Source organism: Syngnathus floridae, chromosome 15, assembly GCF_059516105.1.
Source record: "Syngnathus floridae isolate MCC-2025c chromosome 15, RoL_Sflo_1.0, whole genome shotgun sequence".
Taxonomy (NCBI): domain Eukaryota; kingdom Metazoa; phylum Chordata; class Actinopteri; order Syngnathiformes; family Syngnathidae; genus Syngnathus; species Syngnathus floridae.
Window position 1 is genome coordinate 5,035,290 of NC_142427.1, and position 27,565 is coordinate 5,062,854.

Genomic DNA, 27,565 nt, shown 5'->3' on the forward strand with positions numbered 1-27,565 from the left:
ACAAATGACTACAGATTGTGTTGACAGTGAATAAAGTAAAGAAAATATCTTCGTAGTAGTATAAAATTAGTAGGGAACCAAATTGCATTTTCTTGGAGAACCCTGGAAATATTTTGAGGCACTAAAAGTGAAATCTCTTCTAATGCAAAATCTGGGTGCTTTTACCATTTACGGCCACTAGATGGGCTCCAAAAACTTGTTGTGTAATGACTGTAGTCTCATGATGGCACAACCTCTCATGAGGAAAACAATGAGACGCAATGATTAGCACAAAAAGTAACAAAAGGGATATAAAAATCCTTTATTCATATATAAATTACAGACAATGTTTAAGGATTTGTGTTTCTTCAATGGGGTTATAAAATCAGTTTTACCAAGAGATTATCATCTCATGTAGATCTGTATTTCGCATTAGTCAAGGATTTATTGAGTCATGGTGTTGTGGACAGATGTGTCGAGTTAACAAGGCTGGTTGCTGATATTTGTCAATAGTTTGTGATGTGGGGCTTTGTATGGGGCTGTGAACGCGCCAGGTTGCAGGCTGCCACGGCCATCCTCATCCACTTGACCCATGATGATGTAATTACCGCCTGTGGTGAAAACAAATAAGGACCAGATTAATTAATGACTATGAAAAAACATGTGACATGTGTGTGAATGTGTGTGTGAATGTGTGTGTGTGTGTGGGGGGGGTGCGTGGGTGTGTGCGTGCGTGCGCGCGTGTGTGTGCGTGTGTGCGTGTGCGTGTGTGTGTGTGTGTGTGTGTGTGTGTGTGTGTGTGTGTGTGTGTGTGTGTGTGTGTGTGTGTGTGTGTGTGTGTGTGCGTGTGTGTGCGTGTGTGTGTGTGTACCTCTACGAAGCAATGGGCATTTCCTGCATTGTGACACCAATTTAACCGACATGTTCTCTCCGACTTGAGTGATTGTTAGTTGCCCTGCTTTGTAAGTCCTAATCAGGGATACCCCAATGAGAAGGGTGCCCCGGGGTCCAGGGGCCAAAGAGGTCACTTTCCCGGTTATCACTGTAAACAAAATGGCCGCGGTCAGAAAGCAACATTTGATATGAAGCATCAAAGTACAATGGCCAAATGTGTTGCTTTCCATGGCAAGCCATCAAAGCATTTATTTGAGATCCAGTTGAAGTTAAGGGTGAGTACTTCCACGCTCTTTGTTTAACAGGTAGACTTACCAAATTCGCTGGCACAAAAACTGGGCTTGATAGTTCTGTCTCTTTTACATTCTTTGGCACACAGTGGATTCTGAGCAACTAGAAAATATACATTTAAAAAAAAGTATATTAAGCATAAAAGTGTAGTCCAAAATAGCACAACACGTCTCCTCACTCACCAGGTCGTCCTCCATTTGGTCTCGAGTCAACCCCTGTCCTGTCCTGACCCGTGGTACCGGCCCCACGTCCATTCGGGGGCCTGACACGTTTGGGTTGGTCAGTTGGTTCCGGAGCAGGGGGGGGCACACTTTTGACTGTGGCAGCAAGTGGCGGTGCTGCAGTAACGGGAACTACACGTGCAACGGGTTTGACAGGCCTTGCTGGAATGGACCTGGTACCAGCATCGACACTGTCAACGACAGTTGTGTGAGAACCGCGGGGAATGGTGGTGTAAGTGGCCAGAAAGCCATCAGATGTTACACTGAGGTCAGACACAAACTGGACCAGGAGCACGTTGCCGCTGGTGGTGATGGGCCTGCATAGGAAAAGAACATGACTGTGATTTTGGGAGCGTTTAAGTAGACAGCAAAACTGCATTTTTTTAATCACTTCTGTTGTTCTTACTGTGGGGATTGATCACCACAATATTTTCCAATCAGGCGTGAGTCATCTTTCTCTCCACCATTAAAAAAGGCCACGTAGTCGAAGCGGCAATAGGTGTCTGCCTCCAAGGAAAATTTACCAAATTTCACCTGGATTACCTGGCATCCCAACAGAAACAATTTAAAAACAAATCCAAACATTTGAAATGGATTCATGGAGGTTTTGTTGCAAACCTTGTCAGGCTCCACAGTAATGAGCCAAGAGCAACTGGTTCCCTGTGGATACTTCTTGTTGGGCCAGTTTGGCGTCATGATCTCTCCCTGAGATTTTGTTGTCTTTCCCCCACAGAACTGTTGATCTAAAACAATCCAGAAAAACATGGGAGCCCTCGTGAGGATATGCGGTCTGGATGATGAATGAATGAATAAAAATAACATCAAGATTGCTGTCCAAGGTGTGATAGAAATCTTTTTTCCAATTCTGCGTAGTGTGCGGCACTGTTGCGCTATTTTCTGGAATGTCTGCTGTACGCTCACTTGCTCCTTTTTTGCTCCTCTTATTTATTTATTTGTTGTGTTATTTATTCATTATTTATTCAGCACGCTGTTGTTATACTTGTTTACTTGTTTGTCTGTTGTGGGCCATGTCTTGTCACCGTGGGATAGGGGGGAACGAAATTTCGGTTTCTTTGTGTGTCTTCGGCATGTGGAGAAATTGACAATAAAGCTGACTTTGACTTTGACTTTGAAAAGCACGCAGTATTGTCCATCCACTGTCTATACTTCATTATCGCTCACTTGCCAATCAAAACATTATATTCCTGCTAATACAATTCATCACATACTTAAATTTTACATGGTCAAATGCAGTGCAGTAGTTCATCATAACATCATCGTCACTGTTTCTTAGTTTCACAATACAATTGTGTAGTTTGCAATGGCCATAGAAATGCACTGTTTAATGCTGATGTTTCATCTTAGGAGTAGAAATTGTTTGCTTTGCTAATCAAGGCTTTGCTTTTTCCTTTATTTTGCCTCACCATGATTGGATTTTGTTTTAGTTCATATTGCAATATGTTTTTGTGTGTCTCCAGTGTTCACGTCATGACTGTTGTTTTCGTTAGCTCCCTCTAGCTGCAGGTGTTTTGTTCATCTGTGCCTCATTGTCTTGTCAGTTTGCTTAGATGTGTTCCCTGGATGCTTTCAGTCTGTGTTGGTTCATTGTTGTTGTAGGTCGTGCTGTTTGTTGTTGTTGTTTTTTTGTAACTTTAAAAAAAAAAAAAATGGACCTACCCTCAGCATATGGCGTAGCACCACTGAAGTAAGCCACAAACCCTCTACCATTCGTCTCGTCATCGGTCACCATCTCCAACATCATAGTATTGGTTGTGGAAATAAGGGCACCGGGCCGGAAAGTTCCACAGAACCGGCCCAGTTTTTGCACCGTGTTGGATTTGCCGTTGTAGACATCCAGGTAGTCATAGCGACATTGCGAGTCTGCCTCCAGGTCGAAAATGCGGAAGCTGAGCATGACCACTTTATCTTCTGGGACCTGGCAACCACAAAGAGATCCAAGAGGTCAGACGATGAATCGGAGGCAGTAGGGTGACGTTTTGACTTTTGCCAGGGTGACTCACTGTGATGATCCAGGTGCATTTGCTGTTTGGTTTGTAATGGGTCGGGAAGCCCTCGCTGCCGACAAATCCCGACTCTGCAACAAGTGATCCTCCACAGTGGAAGACAGGCCTGTGATAAAAGTCATGAGAAGAGATTATTAACAAGCTTTGGCAACAAGACAAGAATTGCATGAATGCATAAACTCGGCCCCCAAGCTTTACAATATTTACAGAAACTTCCATTGGGAGTCTCAAACTGTGAACTGCCTTTGCCAATTGCTGGAGTTTGGAATTTTCTCAGAAAAAAAAAAAAGATTACATGGAGAACGAGTGCTTTTGTTTGAAATTCCAATTCATTACAAAAATTGTAATTGAGAAGAAACAAATTTCAACCTCATTGTTATTGTGTCATAAAGATTTTAAAGACCTCTGTGGGTGTCTGAAATAATTACACAGGAGGGAGCAAGCAGTTCTTGTATACACAGTATTTGTCATAGCAGAGTCAGCAAGGGGAACTTAATGCCAGAGACTTTGTTTGTGGACGAGACCGACACAAAAAAATACCCGAAGTGGGGTTGTTTTATAAATGTATTTCCAACCTTAAAAGTTTCTAAAGTGTAGCTTTTGTTTAGAAGTGACCAGGATCCTAGTGCAATAGTTTGCATTGATTTAAAATGGTCAAATAATTATTCGCTCTGACAACTTTTTCTTGTGCCACTTTTTGTCATTTCCCAATAAAACACACCCACTTTCTCTGAAACTTTGACCACAGTGAGAAAACAAAACTGTATGAAGCAAGACAACAGACCCCCCCACCCCCCCCACCCCCCCTCAAAAAAAGAAAAAGTCATGCACTTGGTGATTACAGCCAAGACATCCAGAGCTGGAGCCAAATTTCTCAAATTCGACCCCACGGGTAGAAGCAAAAACATGAACATCTGGTGACTAAGCCATTGTAGACGCAAAAAATAACACAACTCTATGCCCATTCAAACAAACGAACTGGAAAGATTTCAACTAAAGAGATGGAAAGAATTCAGACGTGGACTCGACTTTGAGTGCTCTCACCTACAACGTCAACATTATGTGTACCACTTAATTGATCTTCTTGACACCTAATTCTAACACACTGCGTAGTCTCACCTAGTGTAGTTTGTTCGCTGCGCCTGCGTCCATCCCAAAGTCAGAGACAGGACCAAGGAGATGCCCCAGATATGGCCTGCGTACGGCATCATGCACTCACTGAGCTACTATTTGAAAAGAGGGGAGTTTGTAGCATGAGGCAAGAGCTTCAGAAGTAGGGTTGTAGGAGGAGAAAGAGGAGGAGGAGAATGGGAGGAGCGATCTAAGGATAGCGGGGATAGTTCTAGAAGGGATAAAAAGCAGAAGAGTGATGCTAAATGGACAAAGATTGCAAAAAAGAGCCCGGGGGGGGTGATAAGCAGTGGGAGGAAGGCGAGTTGAAGGCTTTAATTAGAGCCAGATGTTTTTGCCATAATAACACAGTTTTGGACAGTACAGGGACGGGAGCTTAGTGGAGTTAGAAGGAAGTTGAACTTAAGTGATTTCTGTTCTTGACTTGTTTCCTGATTGATGGTTACATAACGCACAGGTTGCATAGGTGGAAGCACAGCCTGGTGCTCAATAGGCAGAAACTAAATATTCCCATGTTATTAAGTTGAGCTTGACATTGCTGCTTTTCTATTCCTTTCTTGTGATTGATTTTATTTCAGAGGGCAAATAATAGCTCCTTTGGGATCTTGATTTCATATTATTATAAAAGTAATAAAGTGTCCCTGCATTGTGTCTCCCCCATACCCCAGGATGTCCTTTGACTCCATACGGAATCTGAGCCAGAGGGCGTCTACTCATCCCCCGGCAATCCACCAAGACTACACTAAGACTGCATTCGAGGAGTTTCTGTGGATGATTCAACCCTGTGGTCCACACTGCTGAGGCCTGCAGCGGATAAGCTGTTCCAATAAAGGCTGTAAAACCAGACACTTTCATGCACTGCTGACCTGCAAACTCTTGATCAGAGTCTGGAACAACCAAGGCGGACAGCCAATAAAAACACAAGGCACAGTTTCCACAGAGTCAGTGTCTCCAGTTACATGTGGCATATTACTTAAAAGAACCCCCCCACCCCCTGCTTGCCAGTTTTACTCAGATTTTTGATGTTTGACTTTACAACCTGCATGAAATGATTTCTGATGCCAAAACAAAGAGGTCTGCTAAAGATACAACTATGTGCTGGTCACTGCTGTACTGTTTGTCTTCAAAGTGAAGTCCTGATAAGAGACAGCAGAGCCAGGAATGCAGTGACGATGGCATCTCAGTATGCAGCCAGACCAAGGAAGCTACAGTGACCTTTAGACTTGGACAAGAATCCAAGGCAAGGCAACGGGTTCTGCAATAACTCCAGACAGATCTGAATGATTGACATACTTTCACTTATCCAAACGTCACAAAGATTTGCAAGGGGAGGAGTGAAAGAGAATTCTGAGAAAAACAACTGTAAAGAAGGATCTGACTCAGCTACATTAGGAAAGTTATATTGTTTGTGATGCATTTGCAACAGTTATTTGTTTATTTATCAATTTGGTCACATACAAAAAGAATATAAAGACAACAAATTGTCTGCATCCATCTCGTCTTTGTCAGTTAGGTCATCCTCAAATTCCCACTGCATTGAAAAAACCAAAACGATCTTTAATTTATGCAGCACATTATAGCAGGCGAGTTCCCACTATTTCAATAAGTAGAAACACGTGCACAAAAATATAATGAATACTAAACTTTTCAATCATCGAGAACTCAAGTGAAAACATGAAAACTATGTTGACAACTCTGAGAAGACAGTTTAGGATGTAAGGAAAACTGATAATGAAATAATCTCTGCCACACTTCCAAGAAACAGCTGGAGAAAAATCAAGTATGTCGAACTCGAATCTGAAGAGGAAAATAAGCTTTTTCCTGACAGTGTGCCAAGAAGCTTGATGCAGTACATCTGATATCGTAATTAAAGCAACACAAGTTGACAGTGACATTATAACAAAAAATAATAAAGTGTATGTTGTTTATATTTCATGCTTAACCAACTTCTTAATCAACTTAATCAATGAAAACTAAATATTCCTTTGATTTGTGATTCAGGAGTTAAATAGATAAATAAAAGAATAAATAAATAAATAAATAAATAAATAAATAAAAGAATAAATAAATAAATAAATAAATAAATAAATAAATAAATAAATAAATAAATAAATAAATAAATAAATAAATGAGGGGTGGATTAGTGCGCACTGGTTAGCACGTCCGCATCACAGTTCAGAAGGTGCGGGTTCGATTCCACCGTGTGGAGTTTGCATGTTCTCCCCGTGCCTGAGTGGGCTTTTTCTGGGCACTCTGGTTTCCTTCCGCATCCCAATAACATGCTTGGTAGGCCAATTGAGCACTCCAAATTGCCCATAGGTGCGAGTGCGAGTGCGGTTGTTCGTCTTTGTGTGCCCTGCGATTGGCTGGCAACCAGTTCAGGGTGTCCCCCGCCTACTGCCCGATGACTGCTGGGATAGGCTCCAGCACACCCGTGACCCACGTGGGGGACAAGCGGCATAGAAAATGGACGGACGGATGGGCGGGCAGGTGGGCGGATGGACGGACAGACATATTTTTGACTATCTTGGTTTGCATCAGTGCCGTCAGTTTGCCATAAGTGTGTGCACATCAGTCCCTGGCACTTAGTTTTTATCCCAGTCGGAGATGTCGGCTGGTTGGATGAGTGCCATTACAAGTGGCCTGGCATCAGTGTTTGTGTGCAACTTGAATTAGTCCCACACGAAACAGTGACTGGTCAAACTGCTTTTCTGACCACTAAATTGTTCAAGTGGAATGCGAGTCTCTGTGTTTAATGGTAGTCTTTCATGCTTGTGGTGGTCGTTGCAGTGGCAAAGTATTCAAAGGCAGTTTTGAATCTTGAAGTGAGTGTTGTCACCTCAAGACTCAAAACTGCCTTTGAAATTCGAAGTGCCACTTTGTGCCTACCTCCGCCCAAATTCAATCTGAACAATGACAATGTGTTTCACATTTGCACTGCCGGTGGAAGAGAAGCACCTGTGGTTAAAGTTAAACTGGCAAACTTTTTACTTTCTGGACCCAAATTGGCCGCCTCTGCCTGCAATGACAAGGAACATAGACAATGACTTGTTTTTGGTTGACTTTATTTTTATTTTAAGCAACTGGTCGTTGATGCACTTGAACATCCGGCGAATAACAGCAGGCTGAGCTCCTAAAAAGACTCTACGGGATGGGCACACCTGAACAAGCTGCTATTTAGTAAGTTTATTTGCACATCTAACATTAAAAGTGGAGCCAGCTCTGAAGACCTTCTACGTTGTTTTGAAGAATTTGTCCAGCAGGTTGAGGGTCTTGGTGGCTGAGTCCCCGACAGCAGAAGCGGCGCTGCATGAAGACACAAAGAAAAAGCAGGCGAGTGTGCTCAACATTTAAAGTTTCTTTGTCGGTTGTGTCACTTGTCAGCATATTGATCAAGACGCCATATTACCTGCACCACCTGGAACAACAAACAGTTCAGTATTTGGACTTTCCAAGTCTGTCTTTACATCCGCTTTCCAAACTTGACAGAAAGGGATTCTGCTTCATAAAATCGATCCTTGCAGCATGCACTCGGTCCTTCATCACCATCTCGTGGACAAAAGCGGCAGATGACAGGAGATAAGTCCAAAGTATTGTATGTCTTGGGCGAATGCTCAGCGAATCCACTTTAAAAGTTGACCATTTTCGGCTCAATTTGAAGATTCGCGCCTGAAGAAAAATAAATTAGACAACACACATGCATAGAAATATGTTTCATTCTACTTAAAAATGTAAATTCATGTAAAAGTTGTGTCCACTTACCGCCGGCAAAACGGCGTTATCGTCCAGATGCTTGTGGAGGTAGATTGTGGTCAACGTTTTGTACTTGAAAAAACAAAACTCATACTTGAAAAAATAAAACTGAAAATAAACGTGCTGAGCTTGAAACATGAAAAATAAAAAATATATATTCAAAATAAAAATATTTTTATGAAAATGTTTTTCGAGTTAAAAATGGATTTGCTTCGTTTTGGTATGTTTTTTGAATAAAATGTTCATTTTCAGGTTTAACCTGCATTTATTCATCAAGATTTGAGGTCTTGTTTTCAGTTGCATGTTTATATTTTCAGAGTTACACCTTTGTTTTCAGGTTCAACTCTTGCTTTTTGAAATTCTGATGTTTTTTTTTCTAGGTTCAAATCTTTTTTTCAAGTTGCACACTTTTGACCAGAATCTGGCGTGGTCGTTGTGGTACTAGATGAGCGAGGCATGGAATCACGAGTGACAGCTGAACAATTGCTAAATGTACGTCAACTTGGCCACCTAATTGGGTGTAGAATGGTGGAGCGCTGACTGAAATATTCAAGGCCAAATATCAAGCCACCAGGGCTCAACTATGGCCAGTTTTGTTACAAATCACTAATTACTTACTCTATAATCACTACGGCGATGCCTTGAGATTGTTTTTTCAAGATTTACCTTGACTTGCCAGTAAACATTTCACATATGATCACTGTATGGTGGCAGTGAATTCAATTCAACAGTACTTTAATACAAGCAGCAGTGAAAATTGCTTCAAAAAAGAGACATTAAACTGCACATTGATGAAGTTCACTTTCCAACAATCAAAGCAAAGTTGTGTATTTAAAACAGCTTTCTAACAGCATAATGCTAACAAACAATCTTAAGAACGGACATAAAACAAACGGTGGAGTAACACAAGTCAACAGATATTAAGAGAATAATTTCTTTATCCTCTGAAAAGTATCATTATTATTACTTTGTCCACTAAGGCCCTTAGGTATGTCCAAAGTCCGGCCCGCAGGCCAAATCCGGCCCCCGGTCACATTTCATACGGCCCACAGCTTCGGTCTTATAATGTATTATTCATGGCCCGCCTGCACTGTCAAACTGAATAAAAAAATAAATTAAAAAATCATGAAATTTGAAACTGTAATTCCTCCTATTACCAAAGGGTGGCAGCACCAACCCTCTCCGCTCATTTCTGCCATGGCGACTGCAAAGAAAACGAGGAAAGTTGACATTTAGGGCTGTCGCTTTCAAGAGAAATGGGAATTACAATACTTCTTCACTGAAAATCAAGTCTAATTCGTAAAGAGACTGTTGCCTTGTTTAAGGATTTCAACCTAAAGAGACACCATCAGACTAAACATGCGAACACATACGACAAGCTAACAGGGAGTGACCGCGCTGATAAAGTGAAGCAGCTCCAAGCTGAACTGGCATCACAACAGCGATTCATCACGTGGGGCTCTGAGTCAAAAGTAAATCAAAAGTAAAAATTACTTAATATTAAATATTACGAAGTGGCCATGTTAATACTGTTGAAGTTATGAACCTGTAGACGTGACACAAACTATTACTTTCTGAAAAATATTGTAAATGACGAGCAAAATTCACTTGTTTTAAGTTTTAATAATAACAGACAACTTTGCATTACTTATAACTCCTGTTTAAAATGTTCATGAGGCAAAAATAATTTTAAACTCTTGAAAATTAAATTATTTCATACAGTTTGTTCAATGTTATCTGACTCTTCAGATATGAATGAAAGGCATAATTTGTGTTTTTAAAGTTGTTCACGTCTGCCTGAGTGGCTTACATTTGGTTATTTTGTCATTTAAAAAATAAAGACAATTGGGACAATGAAATTTGTTTCAGAACAGTATGTATTTGCATGAAATATCAAAGAACTTTTCCTTCAGAATTCCTCTGCTAGCGTGATGCTAACATATTGTTAAAAAAGGGCGGTGTGATACGGATATCACGTGGTATTTTGGCTGTCTATCGTGGTATGTGGAAGAACCACTGAAGTAAATACGATTAGAATTCACTGCGTTTGAAACACTATGTGTACAGCCTGTTTCAAACACCGTGCTTCTTTTCTAGTTCCGTTGCATTTAAATTTGAAATTAAACACATTTTCAACTATTTAATTCAGTTGGATGGAATTATTCAATCAAGCATGGCACCAAAAAAGAAGACATTCTTTCAACTTCAGTGGGGTTCATACAATCCAGCCCGACACAAAGATCAATGCGATGAACCCATCAAATCTAACCAAATACACCAAAACCAGGGGAAAAAATTGTAACATTACAAAAATATAACCCAAATGACCCATGTGAAGAAAGGATAAGTTCACTGTTTTGAACTCCAAGCGTAATCAGTAGCAAACTCCGAGGGCGACATCTTGCCATGTGATTTGACACCTGGAGGAAGCAAATAAAACCATTAAGCGCATATAGTAAATCCACGTTACAGAAAGCCAGAATGGGAAGATCACGCTAACTCACCGTATGACGGCTGTTGTGTCTCACTTGGAAAAGCGCTTAAGCCTTAGAATTTGGGGTGATGGCTGAGGCAGCGTAAACACAATGTGAGATGGCAATAAAAAGTCACACTCGTGAATAAAATACATTTGCACTACCAAGGCACTCGCACCTGAATGGATTCGCACAGATTTTTTTTCAAAAAAGGAAGCGGAAAAGGTTTTACTTACAAGCTTGAGCGTATTCGTCTAAAATAAAGAAGCAAGAAGAGATTAAAAATTGTCACAAATGGCAACCAATTTGGATGTTCCTGACGGAGCAAATATTTGTGTCGCTCACTTTGTTTGCTTTTGAAACGCTTGGCAAAGACCGCTACCACCATCGCCATCAGAGTAAGGACCACCAATGGGACAGCGATGGCTACCGCTTTCTTCTTGTCTTGCTCTTCTTCACACAGCAAAGCATGTGCGATGAAGAGACACGTAAATGACTGTTATCTTGACACAGAGCCGTCACGTTTGCGAGAACCCCACAGCGAATCGGACGTGTCTGACTCATGACAAACACTCACTCTGGATGTGCGCGTTGCTCAGGATGCTTCTGGCGTCCAGCTTAGTGACGATGGCTTCCTGGACACCAGCCAGCTGGAACACGCACTCGTACTTGCCCTCCGTGGCGGGCGTCACCTCCAGTTTCAAGTGGGCCGAGGTCTGGAAGGTTCCGTCGTGGTTGGGGAGGGTCTCCCCCATCTCCACGTCCTCGTGGATCTCCTCGCCGTCCTTCCTCCAAAAGAGGGACGAGGTGCTGGGGTAGAAACCAGTCGCGTGGCAGGTGACCCCAGAGGAAGGTGTTTTCTGCAGGAGAGACACCTTGGGAAGCTCTGCACGCAAAGGCAAAGATGGAGAAAAAGACATGAGGGCAGAAAAAAGCTTGGCTCCAGGTTGTCATGACAGTGCCATTCTCATATCTGCCAATGCACCTGTTCTCGTCAGGAAGCCCTTCCCGTTGCTCACATACTTCTTCAACAAGAAAGGACACATCTCAGTAAGGACATGCTTTCTGTGTGCATTGAACCCGTCTATTTGGTCCCACTTGATTTTGGTCATGAAAGCTTGTGGGTGTGCTGCGATCCATGTCATTGTCTTCGCCTCAAATGAGAGGAAGTCTACTCCATCGTAACGGATGTGCTCCCAACCGTCAACCTCACCAGTCTCATCATTCCATTCACAGCCGTACATCACCTGAAAAAGGTGAACACCTGAAAGGACCACGCACAAGATTCAGTGGCAGGATGTTCAGAAATAGGACAGCGTGTGTTCATTAGTCACCCTAAAAACAGTGTCCAGCCGCATCAAATACATGTTACCATAAGAAGGTTGAATGTAAACAAACCTCCAGTTTGGTTGAAGCGCTTTTTCGCAATTTCAAGGTTGTCTTTGGAGACCTGCGCATTACTTGCACTGACGAACAACTCGGTATCCCAGTGGTCCGGGTCATCTGCTGATGCTTTGCTCACCCACTGTTGTTTCACTTTTATTTTCCTGCTGTTACTATCATAGTGCAAAATCTGAACGCCGTCGACAAAAGCGACCTCCCAGTATTCCGGCACATTCAGAACTTGTGTGGACGTTGTCGTGAAATAATTGAGCGTGTGAAGAGCTAAAAGGACAAAAGACTCAGTTATATAACAGTAAACTTGTATGTATTCCGAGCATACATGACCAACAGCAATGGAATAAAATTTTAAAAAAATTAAAAACAAGAGTACTTACCAGGCGTCACGCTATGTATTTGCACAGCCGCAGCAAGGAAGACAGCTAAATACATGTCAAGTTCTCAACATCAAATTCGGATTTTTCAATGTCAAGCACGAAGATCATGTCAAGAGCGTCAATATTTATGCCTATGATTAAATTTAGAGCCAATTCAAAATGAGTTCTCTTAACGCGTTCTGCGTGTCGCTTACACATTACAGAATGTTTTTCTTAGTGAACTTACGAGTTGGCACACGTTTGTAAAGTTTGAGGTGTAACTGCGGCGTATCCTGGTAGAAAACAATAACAAGGAAGCGCTCGTTTGGCTTTCTCTGTGGCCAATGAGCTTCTTGTCGCACTGGTTTATCAGCATTTTTGACTGTTCAACAATAAATAATCCCAAGATGTAGTCACAAACACAAGTAGTGCGTTGCACCATGAAAGATAAAGATAAGTGATAAATGACCATATTAACCATTCTATGGTTTTCTTTTCACCACTAGTGACATGATCCTCTAAGCTGGCCGGGCTTCCAGGAAAAAGAAAAGAATGTATGACTGTATTAGACTGGGCGGCACGGGTTAGCATGTCCGCATTACGTTGTCGCCGTCTTGTGGTCAGTTTGAGAAATGCTGTCGGTGACACGGTGAAGTTGGTTTGGTTTGAGACAACAAACGAGAAAATCAAGCTGCATTTCAATGTTGCTATTTTGAAATAAAACAAAAATAAAAAAAATCAAACAAGGGAAAAAATCTGTATTTCGTTTTTGGTTTTTCTTTATTAAAAATAAGGAGTCGTTTCTCTATTCTTCTAAACACAATATCCAATGGCCAATTGTTTCTTCTTTACGAATTTGTATGAATGCCCCTGCACACTCCTCTTTGGACTTTTCTTTGGTGTGCTGCGCGGAGCAGTTTCGCCACTAGGAACGAGGACATACGCAGACGGTCGGGCATGAGTACGCCAATAGCAAAGCTCTGAAACACAATCATGAATGTTTTTGCAGAGGTCATTGCGTGTTGGCGCCGGTGACGATGATGCTCACCTGCAGTGCGTGCAATAGACAGCCGCTGGTATAGTTGGAGTAGCCTACTGTGTTCAAGGCCTCTCGGGCGAAGGCTGCAGCGCTCTTCACGCAGCTGCTGCTTTTCATTTTGTTCATGTTGGTGGAAACCAGGAAGGGTACGACACACTGTGGAAATAAGACGAGGCTCCCTTATATTGCCCAATCGTAGGGAAGCTACAGACTGCTCCCATTATTTGCTCAATAAAAAAGTTCCCCCCGGCCAAGGAATTATTTTGAAGGTGATCAAAATCAGTTCTTTGCAGTGATCTCGTTGCAGTAGAGTGTCACTTAGTTTACCTGGACCGTGATCCCCTCTGCCTTGTATTCAGCATGCAGACATTGTGAGAAATACATCACAAATGCCTGCAAAAAAAAAAAAAAAAAAAACACCACAGATGGTATTAAAAGAAAGCAAGCGGCACAGAAAACTGAGAATTGAAGCCACACTTGATCGAGATAGGACTGTACTTTGGTGGCAGAATAAAGGGCCAGCAGAGGCTGTGGACGGATTCCCATTTGTGAGGAGATATTGACGATCAATCCTGTCCTTCTGCAGTGGATGCGAGAGGCAACCATGATAATGATTAGTTGTCCGGCAGTTAATTTTATTAAATGTGTGACACCATCATTATCATACCGTTCAAGCATTCCGGGCAGAACTAATCTTGTTGTCTGAAACAAGAGAGGGGGAAAAAAAAGAGACTAACTGTAAAGACCAACGTGACTCGTTTTATCATCACGCGGTCCTCTTACTTGAGCAACAGACAGCGCATTACAGTCGAGAATCTCTGTGATTTTCTGGTAACACATGGGTAAGAAACTTGATGTCAAAAGGAACTGGGAGATGATCCATGTGTAATCTGTGTGAGTTTAAACACATGAAAAATAAAACATACCTGTTCGGCATCTGGAATTTCAAGGAATGGGGCAAAATCGTCTGAGTAGGGCATCGCCACATTGTTAACTGTAGAATGAATATCAACAAGCATATTTACCATTTATTTATTTCTCTCATTAAAATACTTCAATGCAACATTGTCAGTTTTGTCACACGCGCAGATACAAAGCTAAGTGTTTTGCGTTGCTAGGCAACAAGCATCCACCTTCGAAAGCCCATTTGCACAAACTAAAAATAATTTCTTTGACTCACTCTTGTTTTTGGCCACTTTACTGGCTGTCAGGTAATGCTAATGCTAATCTAACACTAGTTAAAGCTGACTGTGACACGTACACCCACTCAAGTTTAATATTAATCATTCTAATTGCACCAATTATGTCAACAACACCCCATTCCCTGGTCCGCTTACCCAAAATTCCAATCTCCAGACCTTGTAGTTGCGTGGCTATATAAGGGTAAATATTATGGCCGTGTGTGAAGTCCACTCGGATGATGCGAGTCTTTCGACCATGCTGACTCTCTGAAGGAAGACAATAAAAGGTTTGTACATTTGTTACGAGAGAAAATAATAATTCTGATTGGAAGGATGTCATGAACACACTAATGAGTGCTGAATGTTATTTTCCTTACCGATCTCTTTGGCCACCTGTTGAAGCTTCACATCACATCTGCTCACTAAAACAATATCCAGGCCTCTTTGTGCCAGCTGAAGGCAAGAACACGAAAAAAAACATTTTACCTAGTGTTGGATTTTTTTTTCTCCAGGATTTTTCAAGACTTACCTCCATGGCGTACGCTTTACCAATGCCAGATGTGGCTCCTGTGACAACTGCAGGAAAAATGAAGAGAGATATTTTAGAACTGTTACAAACCTGGCAAATCATTTATGTACTTTTCAGTGATAAAAAAAACAGGAATAAGATCTCGAATTATACCTGCCCATTGCCCATAAGTCCTTAAATCCACTTGCCAAAACTCAGATAAAATAAACTCTTTGAATCCTTGGTAACATTTCCAGGCTGCTTTTATCGAGTAGAAAATTAATGTGAATCCGCCAATAATCACAAGGGTGTCACTCCAAGCCATTTTTGCACAGTGAACAAAAGTGATCCAGAACAAGTATTTATATTCCATGATGACCTGTGCTCCTCCCTTACTGCTCCACCTCTTACCACCATGTCTGTCATTGCCTTGCATGTGTTTTAATATGTATATAAGAAAACTAGAACAAAAATTAAAATGGATGCATACATTCATTTAATATAGAGGAACATCATAACAATACAAAACAAACTCAAAATAGCTTGCCAAATTCTTCTTAAGCTGTCAATCAGTCAAATGTTGAGCATAGTCCCTCTTTCTTTAGATTCCACAGTTTGTAATCACTGCGCTGAACATTTGTTGTGAGAAAGTCCATGTAAGAGATAAGCATGGCTACATCACAATGGCATCATCAAATTGACCTGTTGAGGTTCACGTCCAGTAAAACGCACAGAGGCAATCTAATCATGGTAGATTGGGGAAGACGTTTAGTTTACCTCATTAAAAATACGTACGTTCATCCATTTTCTGCAACGCTTATCAGACAAGTAGACAACACTAAGCTAGCTGGCGGTTCACAACAAAATCAAGATTATTCAACTGCACAGAGTCAAGCTCTGTCTTTACTTCCTATACTCTGCGTTAATAACATGTTTAGCAATGCAAAGTTAATGTGTTGTGTGACACAAACGTTGCCAGTGATACAATCTGCTAAATTCACATCAGTAGAGACAGTCCTCCCCATTCATACAAAGCATGTACATTGATAAGCTAACAATGCTCCTGATTGTATGTTAGAATGATAAGCCAAAAGTCCTGTCTTCCAAAAGTTAAGAACATTCCTTACTGAGTAAGCTTAAATCATGTTTAGTCTATTTTACAGAAAAGTCGATTTGAGGCTTTTGGGGATGATTATGCTCACATTTCTAGAAATGCTTAAAAAATGGTTGCCTGAATCAGAATTTACTCTTAGACATGTCAAATGTGTCACTTTTGACAGGTTTGGGTCTGTTCAACTCTTTCTTTGTCAGCGTAGTTTCTCAGTCATCCAGTGTCATGGTAATCCGCAAAGGTTCGCTTGGGCAACTGCTCTTGTTGTTGCTTGTTGAAGACGTTTCACCTTTAATCCAAAAAGCTTCTCGGGTTCTAAATCCACACCTAAAAATTTAGAACCAAAGAAGCCTTTTGGATTAAACGTGAAACGTGTTCAACAAACAAGAAGTGTCCAGTCACCTCAATTCAACTTTTGCGGGTTTAACTCTTTATGTTGTTTAGGATTTTGAGCCACTGTGTCGTCTGCCTCCCAAAAATGTTTTAATGTGTGTTTTTAAAGCAGAAAATAGCAGAAAATGTACAATAATGAAATAATTAATTGCAAAATTAAGAGTTAAATAGTTGCTTCTTTTCAAAGTATATGTGAGGTTACTTTTTTTTTTTTTTAAATCAATGAATGGATTTCACTATTTCTAGCTATTGCTCGCGTTGACATTTGTTTTTCTGGGAAGCTGAAAAACATTTCCCAGAAAACCCCCGAAGTAGAATTATATGGGTCACTAGACGGAGGCACAGCAGACCTTGAATTGTTGATAAAAAGATAGGAAATACTTCCTCATGTAAGTATATAATTGAAAGTTAATAGTTATGATTTTTAGGAGCTGACAATACACTCTTACTTTTATATTGACTTGTGTCCATCACAAATTTTGTCATGGCTGTGAGTTATTTAGTGCATGTTGGTATGATCTGAACATATTATTGCTTCCTGTTTATCTCCTGAAAACTAACTCAAGTTTAATTTTCAATTTCCCTGCTTACAAACTATTGAATGTGAGCTTGTCGTAAAGTCATGTTTGCATAGGCGAGACTTAACAAAGTTATAGATAAGATGAGATGACAACAAAAGCATACCTATAACCAATTTCAAATCTATCTAATTAAAAAAGATAAACAGCATTACATAACCAGGCACAGCAAGCCAACCAATAAAAACAGCAGGCACACATGTGTAATTCACATACAACAAAAATAAGCAATTTTGTGAAAGTGGATTGCATTGTGAAGTTGTGATCCTGGAAAGACATGCATGGTGCCACTGTGGCAGTGCCAATGTTAATGGACTTGAGCAATAAGTTGAGGTCACCAAGGAGCCAAATGTCTAAGCCACTCTTTGGCTCCTCCTCATTAATTCCTGTTGGCAATAGGCAGAAACTTCCTCTGAGAGAATAAGGAATTCCCGGAGGGATGTTCTTCTATATTCACACTGACTGCCAAAGTGTCAAGTTCAAAAGTGCAGAACGCTGCCATTGCTGCTTCCTCATCTTTGGCACAAGCTGCTTCTTTGCCGAGCGTGGCCGACTTTACTTGGCGAGGCTCTCCGTCAGTGCCGTTAGCCATGTCGCTAAGAGGCTTGCAGGCAGCAAGATGAGTTTAGCGCAGCCTCCTCTGACTAATCTGATTACTGCAGCGAGGCAGCTATCAGTGTGCGAGTCAGGACAAACATATCATCTCACTTCAATGTGGATAAGAGCCATAGATGTTAAGTTCCACAATGACGCCGGAGTGAACGTGGTACACTTAGCAAAATGGGGAGTTTTTTCATTTGATAATTCCAGCTGCTGTAGACTGAAGACAAGAGCCATGGCAGGCTAGGGAGTAGCTTACCTCAGGTTATTTTGAGCCATCATCCAAAGAGAGTTCAGATCATGAGCCTGTGGTTGGCACTGCCATGTGGAAGCTCACCTTTGACCCCACTAAAGACAAGCAGTCATGAAAAATGAAGCATAGTTAAGATGACACAGTAGAATGTTATGCAATTCAATACAATACAGTAATCATTTTGTATCTAGGCGGGGGATTATGTGATGGTTTAAGTTTTTATGATTGTAAAAAATGCAAAGTTGATTCTGAGGAGCACAATGATGTCTCACTCTGTGGGAATCCCGTCGATGGCCCGTGCACATCCCAACTTTCACCTCATCTCCTTGAGCCCTCCCTCGCACTCACTCTTCCCACACTAGTATGGATTAAAAGCTAAAGAAGGCTGAGAAGTCACAACTTGAATGTCCTCCCCGGTCCTTTCCGTTTTCTTTTACCTATTATCTTATCCAAGGGGTCTACAGCCTCCGTTTTCTTTCTTCTTCTTTTTTCTTAAATGTACTTGTTTTTTTTTAACTGGCTCTTGTTCTCATGCCTCTCCTAAGGTTTGGGGAGAGTCCCAGTCCCTGGCTGGGAAGCAACAAGTGACGGGAGATTTAACAAATGGAAATATGGAATCGTGACTGCATTTTTAAACAGGAACTTAAACTTGAAGATCATAACTTTTTTCACTTGAATGACTAATGACATTTATCACAATAACTGGAAAGAAGCTGGAATTGGGACGACATGAAACGTTGACATGGATCCTCTATATCGAGAACCAATCCAGGTAAAACGTTTTCAGTGCTGTTGATCTGTCCAGTTAAGAATGTCATTGTTACCATAACTGGAAATAATTTTAAAGGCTGATCGCAGTTGACCTTGACTTGAGCAAAGTGAGCTTTAAGTCACGTCAATTCCCTGCAACCATATAATCACGCAGCCAGGCTAAGGAAACATTTTATGAAAATTCCAGGGCAGCCAATGCAAATTAAGGGGGTGATTGTAAGTGCAATAGTCTGAGTGACCCCTTGAATGGAAAAAGCGATGACAGACCAAATAGACATTAAGGCCAGATTTACCTATATAGCCATAGCAGCGCTAATAGGCTTGCTAAGCGCATGCAAGTAATTCTGCATCAGCTACATCACTTTAGGAGACAGGTGCATGTTGGTTTGAAATTGTATTATGCTTAAAGTTAGGGTCAAAGTTCATGATGAGTTGTGCCACTGTACCTGAAAGACTCCGACTCAATCCAAGTGGCTATTTCGATGAGATTCATCATATCTACGTAATGAATATAAACAGATTATTTTGTTCAGACAACTTGACATTTGGATACGTCCATTTTATATATAATACAGAATAGGGATGAGTAATTGCTCTTATAAAACGCTGTGATCAGTGACTGTCTCTGGTGGCAATTTCCCAATTAAAGTATTGAATCTAATACTTGTACATCTTTCACTGTCGACATCTTTCCATTTTAGGATTGAAAGACTGCTGAGTGCCAAGGGAGGGCCTCGACGCCAGCTACTGTAGCACCTCATCACCTCCCTGAGAGGACATCTTAAAAGCTGCGCCAGACAATGGCAAGTCACAGAGACCTTCGCTTCCTGCACAACCTGTCCCACCACCCTCGATGGCAACATGACTCGTTAAAACCGAGGAGGAAAAGACACATGTGCACAAACAATGGCATGGCTTGTAGTCTCTTCTTTCTTTCCTGGTCCAAATCTTCGTGGATGTTAAAACCACAGCGGCCATGGTACCCGGTGCAGCGTTTTAAGAGCTGTTGGGCAAGTTGGCTCCTAATGCCCTTGCTCCTAATCTCATCCCTACCTTGTCAAGCCTGGGCTACCACATTCAAGGTGGCCCTTGTTGGACCCTGGACTTGTGACCCTTTTTATTCCAAAGCCCTGCCAGACTCAGCGGCTCGCCTGGCTATTGCACGAATCAACAAGGACCCCCACCTTAACAAAGGCTACTGGTATGACTATACGCTGATAAACGAGGACTGCAAGTCATCCCGTGCCATGGCCCGCTTCGCTGAGCTGGAAGGCTACGGTGCGGCGTTCCTAGGCCCAGCCAACCCGGGATACTGCTCTTCAGCTGCTTTGTACGCTAAAGAGTGGGATGTTGGAATTCTCTCCTGGAGTTGCCTGAAAGCAAACATGGGGGAGGGAGGGATGTACCCCACTTTCCTCCGCCCACAGCCGTTGTCTTCACGTGTCCTTTTCACAGTGCTGCGTTATTTCCGGTGGGCCCACGTGGCCATCATTTCGGAGGAGAATGATCTCTGGGAGGCCACCGGATATGAGCTGGCTTCGTCTCTGAGGGCTTTAGGCCTGCCCGTCACCCCCGTAGTAACCATGGAGACGGGCAAGGACGGATCGAGGAAGGCCTTGACAAAAGTCCGGGAAACTGATCGGGTTCGAGGTGAGCCGCCTCCCTTTACACTAAAAACCTCAACCCTGATGAGTCGCTAATAAAGCTGTTTTCTCTTCACAGTGATCATCATGTGCATGCCTTCCGTCCTGATTGGTGGCCAATCCCAGCACGAACTTCTGACAACTGCTTTGGCCATGCGAATGATCGACCGCGGCTACATTTTCATCCCCTATGACACGCTGCTCTACTCACTTCCCTATAAAGACGCTTTCTACTACACCCTCGGCAATGACACCAACCTGAGGAAAGCCTACGATGGGGTTCTCACCATTACCATGGACTCTGGAGACCGCAATTTTTATCAGGCCTTCAAAGAGGCTCAGAACAGCTACGAAATCCGCAGCAGCACCACAGCAGAGCATGTGAGAACATTTGCTCAGATCATGCCAGACTTTCAGGATCCACCTTCCCCGTTCACATTGGCATATAATCACCATCTGTCTCCCGTTCTAGGTTTCGCCATTCTTCGGCTCTATCTACAACATGATGTATTACATTGCAATGGCAGCTGAGCAGGCCCGCGCGAATACCGGCAGATGGGTGACTGGTGAGCTCCTCGGCGCCAGTGAGGGGGGCTTTGAATTCGAGGGCTTCAATCAGCACTTGAGGGCCGGTAGGAATCGGGAAGGCATGCAGGCTCGCTACGTCGTGCTGGACTACAGCGGGATGGGAAACTCTCTCTACTCCACTCATGTTCTGGAGGCTGCACACACACACGGCAAGATTGGAGGGTTGAAATATCTCGGTCGCTCGATCCATTTTGCAGGCAGTACCCCCTACACCGACTCCAGTTGTTGGTTTAGTCCTTATTTTGCCTGCAGTGGAGGTGAGTGAAGCTTCAGGGTCATCACAAAAACTCACATTCCACTGTAGTGAATCCTTTGTCCTCCCATAGGAATGGATTCTACCACTATCTTCTTTTTCCTTCTCTTGGCTATGGTGGTTGCTGGTGCTCTAAACATCTTCATTCATTTCAAGTACAGTATAGTCAAGACAAGAAATTTTCAATCATCCAATGCCTGTGCGAAGATATATTTTGTCTTTTTCATATAGGAGGAGTGGCAAAGTGGGCTTCACCTTTGGAGACGGCGGTGGATCTAACAAAGTACTCCTGACTCTGGATGACCTGGTCTTCATTAACACTCAAATCAGCAAAAGGGTCAGTTCTCAGAGTGTTATCTCGCTAGCATTTTCTCCTTGGTTCATTGTTTCGATGTACCAATACTTTTGTTAACGCAATAGATACAATTTGCTTAATTGTTGTGATATGTTGTTGGGCGCAGAAGTTGAATGATGAAAGCATCATGAAAAGTCAACTGGACATGAAAACGTCTCACCACTCAGTGTCTGGCCGCAGCTATTTGGCGTCTTCACCGGACAGCTCCAATGTTGCTATATTTGAGGTGAGTTGGACATGTAAGTTGTTTTAGTTGGCGTTTTTGTTCGCATCGTAAAAGTGTGTTTTCTGTAAATCTCAGGGTGATTGGGTTTGGTTGAAAAAAGGCCCGCCTGGATCTGTAACAAGCGTCAATAGCAGCACTGAGTCAGTCTTCATCAAGGTTGGTGTCTTGAGAAGGAAGTTCTGCACGGGAAATGCTTTACCTTGCGTTCACTTTGTGCGGCTAACTCTTGCAGCTCAGAGACATGAGGCACGAGAATCTCAATTTGTTCCTGGGACTCTTCAACGATTCTGGTATTTTCGGAGTGGTGACCGAACACTGCTCCCGAGGTAGCTTGGAAGACCTACTCATGAATGAGGACGTACGCTTGGATTGGATGTTCAAGTCGTCCCTGCTGATGGATCTCATCAGGGTACAGGAAAATCAAAAGACACACGTTTGCTTGTAGTGCTCTTTGTCAACAGTGTTGACTCACTCGTCACATTTAAACAGGGACTGAAGTACCTGCACAATCGAGGAATCATCCATGGACGCCTCAAATCCCGAAACTGTGTAGTGGACGGGCGCTTTGTGCTGAAGGTGACTGATTATGGCTTCAATGAACTTCTCAATAGCCAAGGCATCAGCATGGACGAGGAAAAGCCTGAGAGTGAGTTTATATCAGGTCTCATGTTCCTTTTCTTCATATAATTCATAACTTTCAGCATCTTTGTTTTATTTTCACTTCTTTGGCTTCAACCAAAAGATCTGTTCTGGACCGCTCCTGAGATGCTACGCAATGCTGCTCTGCGGAGAAAGGGGACGTTTCCGGGAGACGTTTACAGTTTTTCCATCATTGGACAGGAAGTGATTTCCCGCTCTGCTCCTTTTTGTATGCTGGATATGCCACCCAAAGGTGAGTGATATGGCCATGATGTCAGATATATTGCCATGTGTGTGCAATTCATAATTACCTCGAGAAGAAAACATGGTGTTGGATCATTTTCAGGAATTTAACACATTATGGCTTACTGTATATTTTTAGTCTTGCATCAGTTAGCGAAAGGAAATTACAACTGTGGCGGAAACCTTGCATTCATCACTACAACGCCGTAATATAAATAACAGCAAAACTTTCCATCTGCATGTGCGTCTTGATCTTATTGTTTATGTCAGTGTTGTCTCTGTGTTTTGGCAGAGATTATCAGTAAGGTCAAAGATCCCCCTCCTTTGTGCCGCCCCTCCGTGTCAGTGGATCAGGCTCCCCTGGACATCATCCAAATCTTGAAGCAGGCCTGGAGTGAAGAACCTGAAAAGAGGCCCACATTTCATGATATTTTCAAACAGGTAAAAATACGCAAAAACACATCGGGTGGACACGTGCACTGCAACCGGGTGTCACTCTGTCTCCATTTTGCCTCAATAGTTTAAGAGCATCACCAAAGGCAAGAAGACCAATATCATCGATTCAATGTTGCGCATGTTGGAGCAGTACTCCTCCAACTTGGAGGATCTGATCCGTGAGAGGACGGAAGAGTTGGAGGTGGAGAGACAGAAAACGGATCAACTGGTGGCTCAGATGTTGCCCAAGTAAGTTATGTCAACATCATACACGACATTAGCTACAGCTGCTACATCTGTAGAATTATTTCTTCATAATTGAGTTTTATTAAAACGTTCCTTTTTTGGGGGGGGAATGTGCAATCGAGAAGAAGTAACGAACGTACCTGTCAAGCATAAACGCTGCTAAGCTTTGCTCTGTATCTGTTTGCCAGTCTTTGGAAATTGAGGAAGGTGGCTCGGAGTCTCGTGTTGGAGTCACTTTGCGATGTTCCCTGTGTTTTCTCCTAGGTCTGTGGCCCAGGCGCTGAAGACAGGCAAGCCGGTCAAGCCTGAGCACTTCAGCGAGGTCACACTGTACTTTAGCGACATCGTGGGCTTCACCACCATCTCGGCTCTCAGCGAACCCATCGAGGTGGTGGACCTGCTGAACGACCTCTACACACTCTTTGACGCCATCATCGGTCTGCATGACGTGTACAAGGTGAGTATCGTGTTGTCGTCCTTGGGGGACACATAAATAGTGGTTATTGACTTTGATTTTGGGGTCTTTAGGTGGAAACTATTGGAGATGCGTACATGGTGGCCTCCGGAGTCCCCAATAGGAACGGCAACCGTCACGCAGCCGAGATGGCCAACATGTCGCTTGACATCCTCCACTGCATCGGCACCTTCAAGATGAGACACATGCCTGAATTGAAAGTCAGGATCCGGATCGGCTTGCACTCTGGTGAGCAATTGCAGGTTTAAAACTATTCATGAATAGAGTACAATTTGTTAAAAGGCCATAAAAGGACATTATTTATTCATATTGTCCAAATATTATTATTTCCTCATTACTCCAAAGATTTTTTTCAGAAAACATGCACCACAAATCCTGCCCACCTTTGACATAATGCTTCAAAGCATAATAGTTAGGTATGGAAAACTCATTTGTTGCCTGTAAAGTAGCAGATGGATGGAGGAAAAAAAAAAGCAAAGTTAATTTCTTGCAGATTGGTTCGCATGAGGTAACACAAGCTGCTAAGGAAAAGAAAAGTATTTTTACCTCCTTGATCCTTGTCTGGAACGTCTTATTGGAATAGTGAAGCGCTATCCACTTAGAGTGCTGGCATCCAATTAACACACAAGTCAGTGCTATTTGTCCAGTGATAGTCACGCTTTCATTTTTTTAAGAAGCACATTTTGATTTACAGTAAACTACAATTCTCAAACAAGCAATTATTTGAGAACTGTCTTCTTCCTGACCTTCCTTCCTCTGTACAGAAATAGAAAAAAAGGCTTAAAATGAACTCCGAAAGCTCATGTATGATATTATTTGATGAAGATGAAAACAAAGGAAATGTTCACTATAACTATAGTTAGCCTTCTGTTTTATTTTAGTTGTCATTGGTTTTTTGTTTTGTTATTTTTTTTAACTAAATTAACCTCAGTGTATGCGCTTCCAGGCCCAGTCGTAGCAGGAGTAGTGGGTCTCACAATGCCTCGCTACTGCCTCTTTGGAGACACAGTCAACACAGCATCTCGAATGGAGTCCACCGGGTTGCGTGAGTATCATCACATGCATGATGAATTCACATACTTTCTTGGAGAACAGGACGTTTGTGTGGGTTCCCCTCCCTCCCCAAAGACTAACATGTGGTTGAGGACAGGTGTGTGCATGTTGCTTGAGGCTAAACAGGGCTTTAAGTGGCGAGTCCTTGTAATCTCTTAAGACTATGAACAGAAATAGAGGTCAATTCAAAGTTTTACTATAAATAAGCCGTGATGTCTTAGTGGCCCCGTGCATGTTGCAGGAATGAAGTGCAAAAGTCGTTTTTAAGTAATGTAATGCCAGATGCACAGACCAACCCTTGATTAGATCACTTACATAAAATTGAAGCCCGTTTCATTTTATAGCGCCAATTTATAACAGATTAACTCAAGACACTTTACATATGGAGCAAGTGTGAGACGTCAAGAAACAGAGAAGCAATACATCTGTAGTCTGCTGCCTCCAAGTGGTTGAAAACACAAATCGCGCATATCAAACATAATCACATTTTTGCCAAATGGATCTCAGTTTTGTATCTACGTGAATATTAACTGTGGCTGTGTGGATGTCTTGTGTAGCTTACAGAATACATGTCAACCAGACCACAGTAGACATCCTTAACAGCTTGAAGCTGGGCTACAAAATTCAAGTCAGAGGTCTGACGGAATTAAAGGTAAATTGGGTAAAACGCAAAAAAATAACAAATGCTTGTAGCTTGATGCTCTTTTGTTCAATAGGGAAAAGGTGTGGAGAACACATACTGGTTGGTGGGAAGGGAAGACTTCAAAAAACCTCTGCCCATTCCACCAGACCTTCAAGGGTAAGACATTGCAATCCTTTTGAATGTGGATTTCTTAAGACATTTATAAGCCACTGTCACCAACCAGCATCATGTAAATTTTTTTCATCATGTGCCTGTCTGTGTTTCTTCTTACAGAGGAAGTAATCACGGCATCGGTTTAGATGAGATTCCTCCTGATAGAAGACAGAAGTTTCTGGATCGGCAGAAGAAGATGGGCTAGATTGGTGCTGATGGACTAATGTAAAACAGCTTTGCTGGTGTGTAACCTTCATTTATAGTAATGCTGCACAAACTCCTTTCCTATCTGGTCTCAGATATAGTAAACGTTCCTCACACTAGATCCTAAAACTTTAGATCATTTCAGCGATTAATCTATTACATCATCGCCACAGGAGCTTTTGGCGCAAAAGGACTGAATGACTTGTTGCATTACATTTACCAAAAGTGATATTATATCTGCTCAGTGGATCATGACTCGTGGTCGAATGTGACAATTTCCTGACCAGACAATCATTGAATTCTTGAGTCAGGTTGCGGCACATTTTAGAAAAATGACGACTCGCGTGAAGTTAAAGATGACCTTAGGGCCAAAACACCAAGCATAATACAATAATGACAATATATGATATATTTTGATGATGTTTGAATTGATTTTTAACATTATATTATGTTCGACCCTTACAGAAGACAGATACAAAAAGGAACTTAGAATAACAGCGTTTGAATGTAAGCTCATGCTTATTTGTCATCACCGGTTTGTATATACTGTAAATGTGTACACATGCATATTAGTTGGTCCACAAACAAAAAGGAGGAAATGCAACATTCCAGATGCAGACGGATTAAAAATTATGAAATATGTATCTTCTTGGAAAGCAATAGTAAGACCTTCTTTTTATAGAGTCTGAATTATTTTTGCCAAATACGGTAAATACACTTGACACAAACCAAATGAAGTGGAATGTGCTGATTATTTTGAAGGGAAACTTTTTTGTGTTTATGTAAATAAATGATGGCTTCAGTAAAAATGTTTGTTGACTTTTTTGCTGTCTAAACCTTGATAGGTTGAATAATATGCTGAAATGGCAACCAGAGTACAAACATTAAATCCAGCAATTATTTTTATTTTATTTTATTTTTTGCAGTGCTCCTCTCCATTACACATGAAATTATTTTTCCATTATGCAAATTTCAGTTTTGGCAAGTGTAATACTTCCATATATGATCTTTTATTATGCATATGAATAAATGTAAACAATGTTATTAAAAACCTCTCTCCAAAAAGTACATTGAGATTATTGTGTATAGCAGCATCAGGTATTTAGGTGAAATCTTTCTTATAATCGTCGAGTACCAAAGCAAAAAAAAAAAAACTGCTCATTTCGCCTCCATGTCAGACGTACATCGTGTTCCACCGCACACTGTGTCCTGAAGCCGCCCCGAATTTTGACTGGCACCAGTTTAAATGTGCCAGTCTGAGATAAATTTGTCAAGTCAGCTAAAGGAAACCAGAAAAATTCCGGAAATATAAAACGCTTCCTTTCAAATTAAGAAAATTCACCTAATGCCCTAAGAAGAGTTATGCAAGACCAAAGGTATCCGTGTGGTACTACTATATGATTGCCTTTTGTAAGAAACATATGTGATACTATATATACTGAATGAAGTAC

At 41.8% G+C, this 27,565-nt stretch overlaps 4 protein-coding genes and 1 long non-coding RNA gene across 7 annotated transcripts; 1 reads left to right on the forward strand and 4 right to left on the reverse strand.

The window, feature by feature from the left end:
- Positions 1-277: 277 nt before the first annotated feature.
- Positions 278-4,694, reverse strand: pcolcea (procollagen C-endopeptidase enhancer a). The gene is made up of 9 exons (XM_088399187.1): positions 4,529-4,694; positions 3,407-3,515; positions 3,063-3,321; positions 2,004-2,128; positions 1,792-1,928; positions 1,347-1,702; positions 1,189-1,266; positions 851-1,021; positions 278-590 (listed from the first exon to the last, which is right to left on the reverse strand). Exons 1-9 carry the CDS (start codon positions 4,618-4,620, stop codon positions 460-462), a joined length of 1,458 nt encoding a protein of 485 aa, XP_088255313.1. The 5' UTR covers positions 4,621-4,694; the 3' UTR covers positions 278-459.
- Positions 4,695-7,588: 2,894 nt separating this feature from the next.
- Positions 7,589-8,194, reverse strand: LOC148385987 (uncharacterized). Its single transcript, XR_015863242.1, has 2 exons — positions 7,950-8,194; positions 7,589-7,846 (listed from the first exon to the last, which is right to left on the reverse strand). It is a non-coding gene; the product is annotated as an uncharacterized LOC148385987 (long non-coding RNA).
- A 1,702-nt stretch (positions 8,195-9,896) lies between these two features.
- Positions 9,897-12,780, reverse strand: LOC148385988 (class I histocompatibility antigen, F10 alpha chain-like). Its single transcript, XM_088397624.1, has 8 exons — positions 12,546-12,780; positions 12,166-12,432; positions 11,753-12,031; positions 11,345-11,653; positions 11,113-11,220; positions 11,004-11,021; positions 10,798-10,859; positions 9,897-10,713 (listed from the first exon to the last, which is right to left on the reverse strand). The coding sequence occupies exons 1-7, from the start codon at positions 12,598-12,600 to the stop codon at positions 10,834-10,836; spliced, it is 1,062 nt and encodes a 353-aa protein (XP_088253750.1). The 5' UTR covers positions 12,601-12,780; the 3' UTR covers positions 9,897-10,713; positions 10,798-10,833.
- Positions 12,781-13,129: 349 nt separating this feature from the next.
- On the reverse strand, positions 13,130-18,531 carry hsd20b2 (hydroxysteroid (20-beta) dehydrogenase 2). Of its 3 annotated transcripts, XM_088397622.1 has the most exons (12): positions 18,460-18,531; positions 18,194-18,282; positions 15,274-15,320; positions 15,122-15,197; positions 14,901-15,011; positions 14,490-14,557; positions 14,347-14,391; positions 14,231-14,265; positions 14,062-14,143; positions 13,891-13,956; positions 13,573-13,719; positions 13,130-13,504 (listed from the first exon to the last, which is right to left on the reverse strand). In XM_088397622.1, exons 3-12 carry the CDS (start codon positions 15,277-15,279, stop codon positions 13,373-13,375), a joined length of 768 nt encoding a protein of 255 aa, XP_088253748.1. In that variant the 5' UTR covers positions 15,280-15,320; positions 18,194-18,282; positions 18,460-18,531; the 3' UTR covers positions 13,130-13,372. The 3 variants fall into 3 exon arrangements, with proteins under 3 accessions (XP_088253748.1, XP_088253747.1, XP_088253746.1); XM_088397621.1 differs by lacking the exons at positions 18,194-18,282; positions 18,460-18,531 and adding an exon at positions 15,427-15,688; XM_088397620.1 differs by lacking the exons at positions 18,194-18,282; positions 18,460-18,531 and adding an exon at positions 15,427-15,688 and having other exon boundaries at positions 13,891-14,143.
- Positions 18,532-18,567: 36 nt separating this feature from the next.
- Positions 18,568-26,923, forward strand: gucy2d (guanylate cyclase 2D, retinal). Its single transcript, XM_088397619.1, has 19 exons — positions 18,568-18,959; positions 19,660-20,608; positions 20,681-20,982; positions 21,074-21,446; positions 21,516-21,597; positions 21,674-21,779; positions 21,904-22,023; positions 22,099-22,179; positions 22,256-22,432; positions 22,513-22,669; positions 22,766-22,915; positions 23,198-23,346; positions 23,426-23,589; positions 23,851-24,043; positions 24,115-24,289; positions 25,008-25,106; positions 25,672-25,766; positions 25,831-25,913; positions 26,031-26,923. The coding sequence occupies exons 2-19, from the start codon at positions 19,759-19,761 to the stop codon at positions 26,113-26,115; spliced, it is 3,441 nt and encodes a 1,146-aa protein (XP_088253745.1). The 5' UTR covers positions 18,568-18,959; positions 19,660-19,758; the 3' UTR covers positions 26,116-26,923.
- The last annotated feature ends 642 nt before the right edge of the window (positions 26,924-27,565 follow it).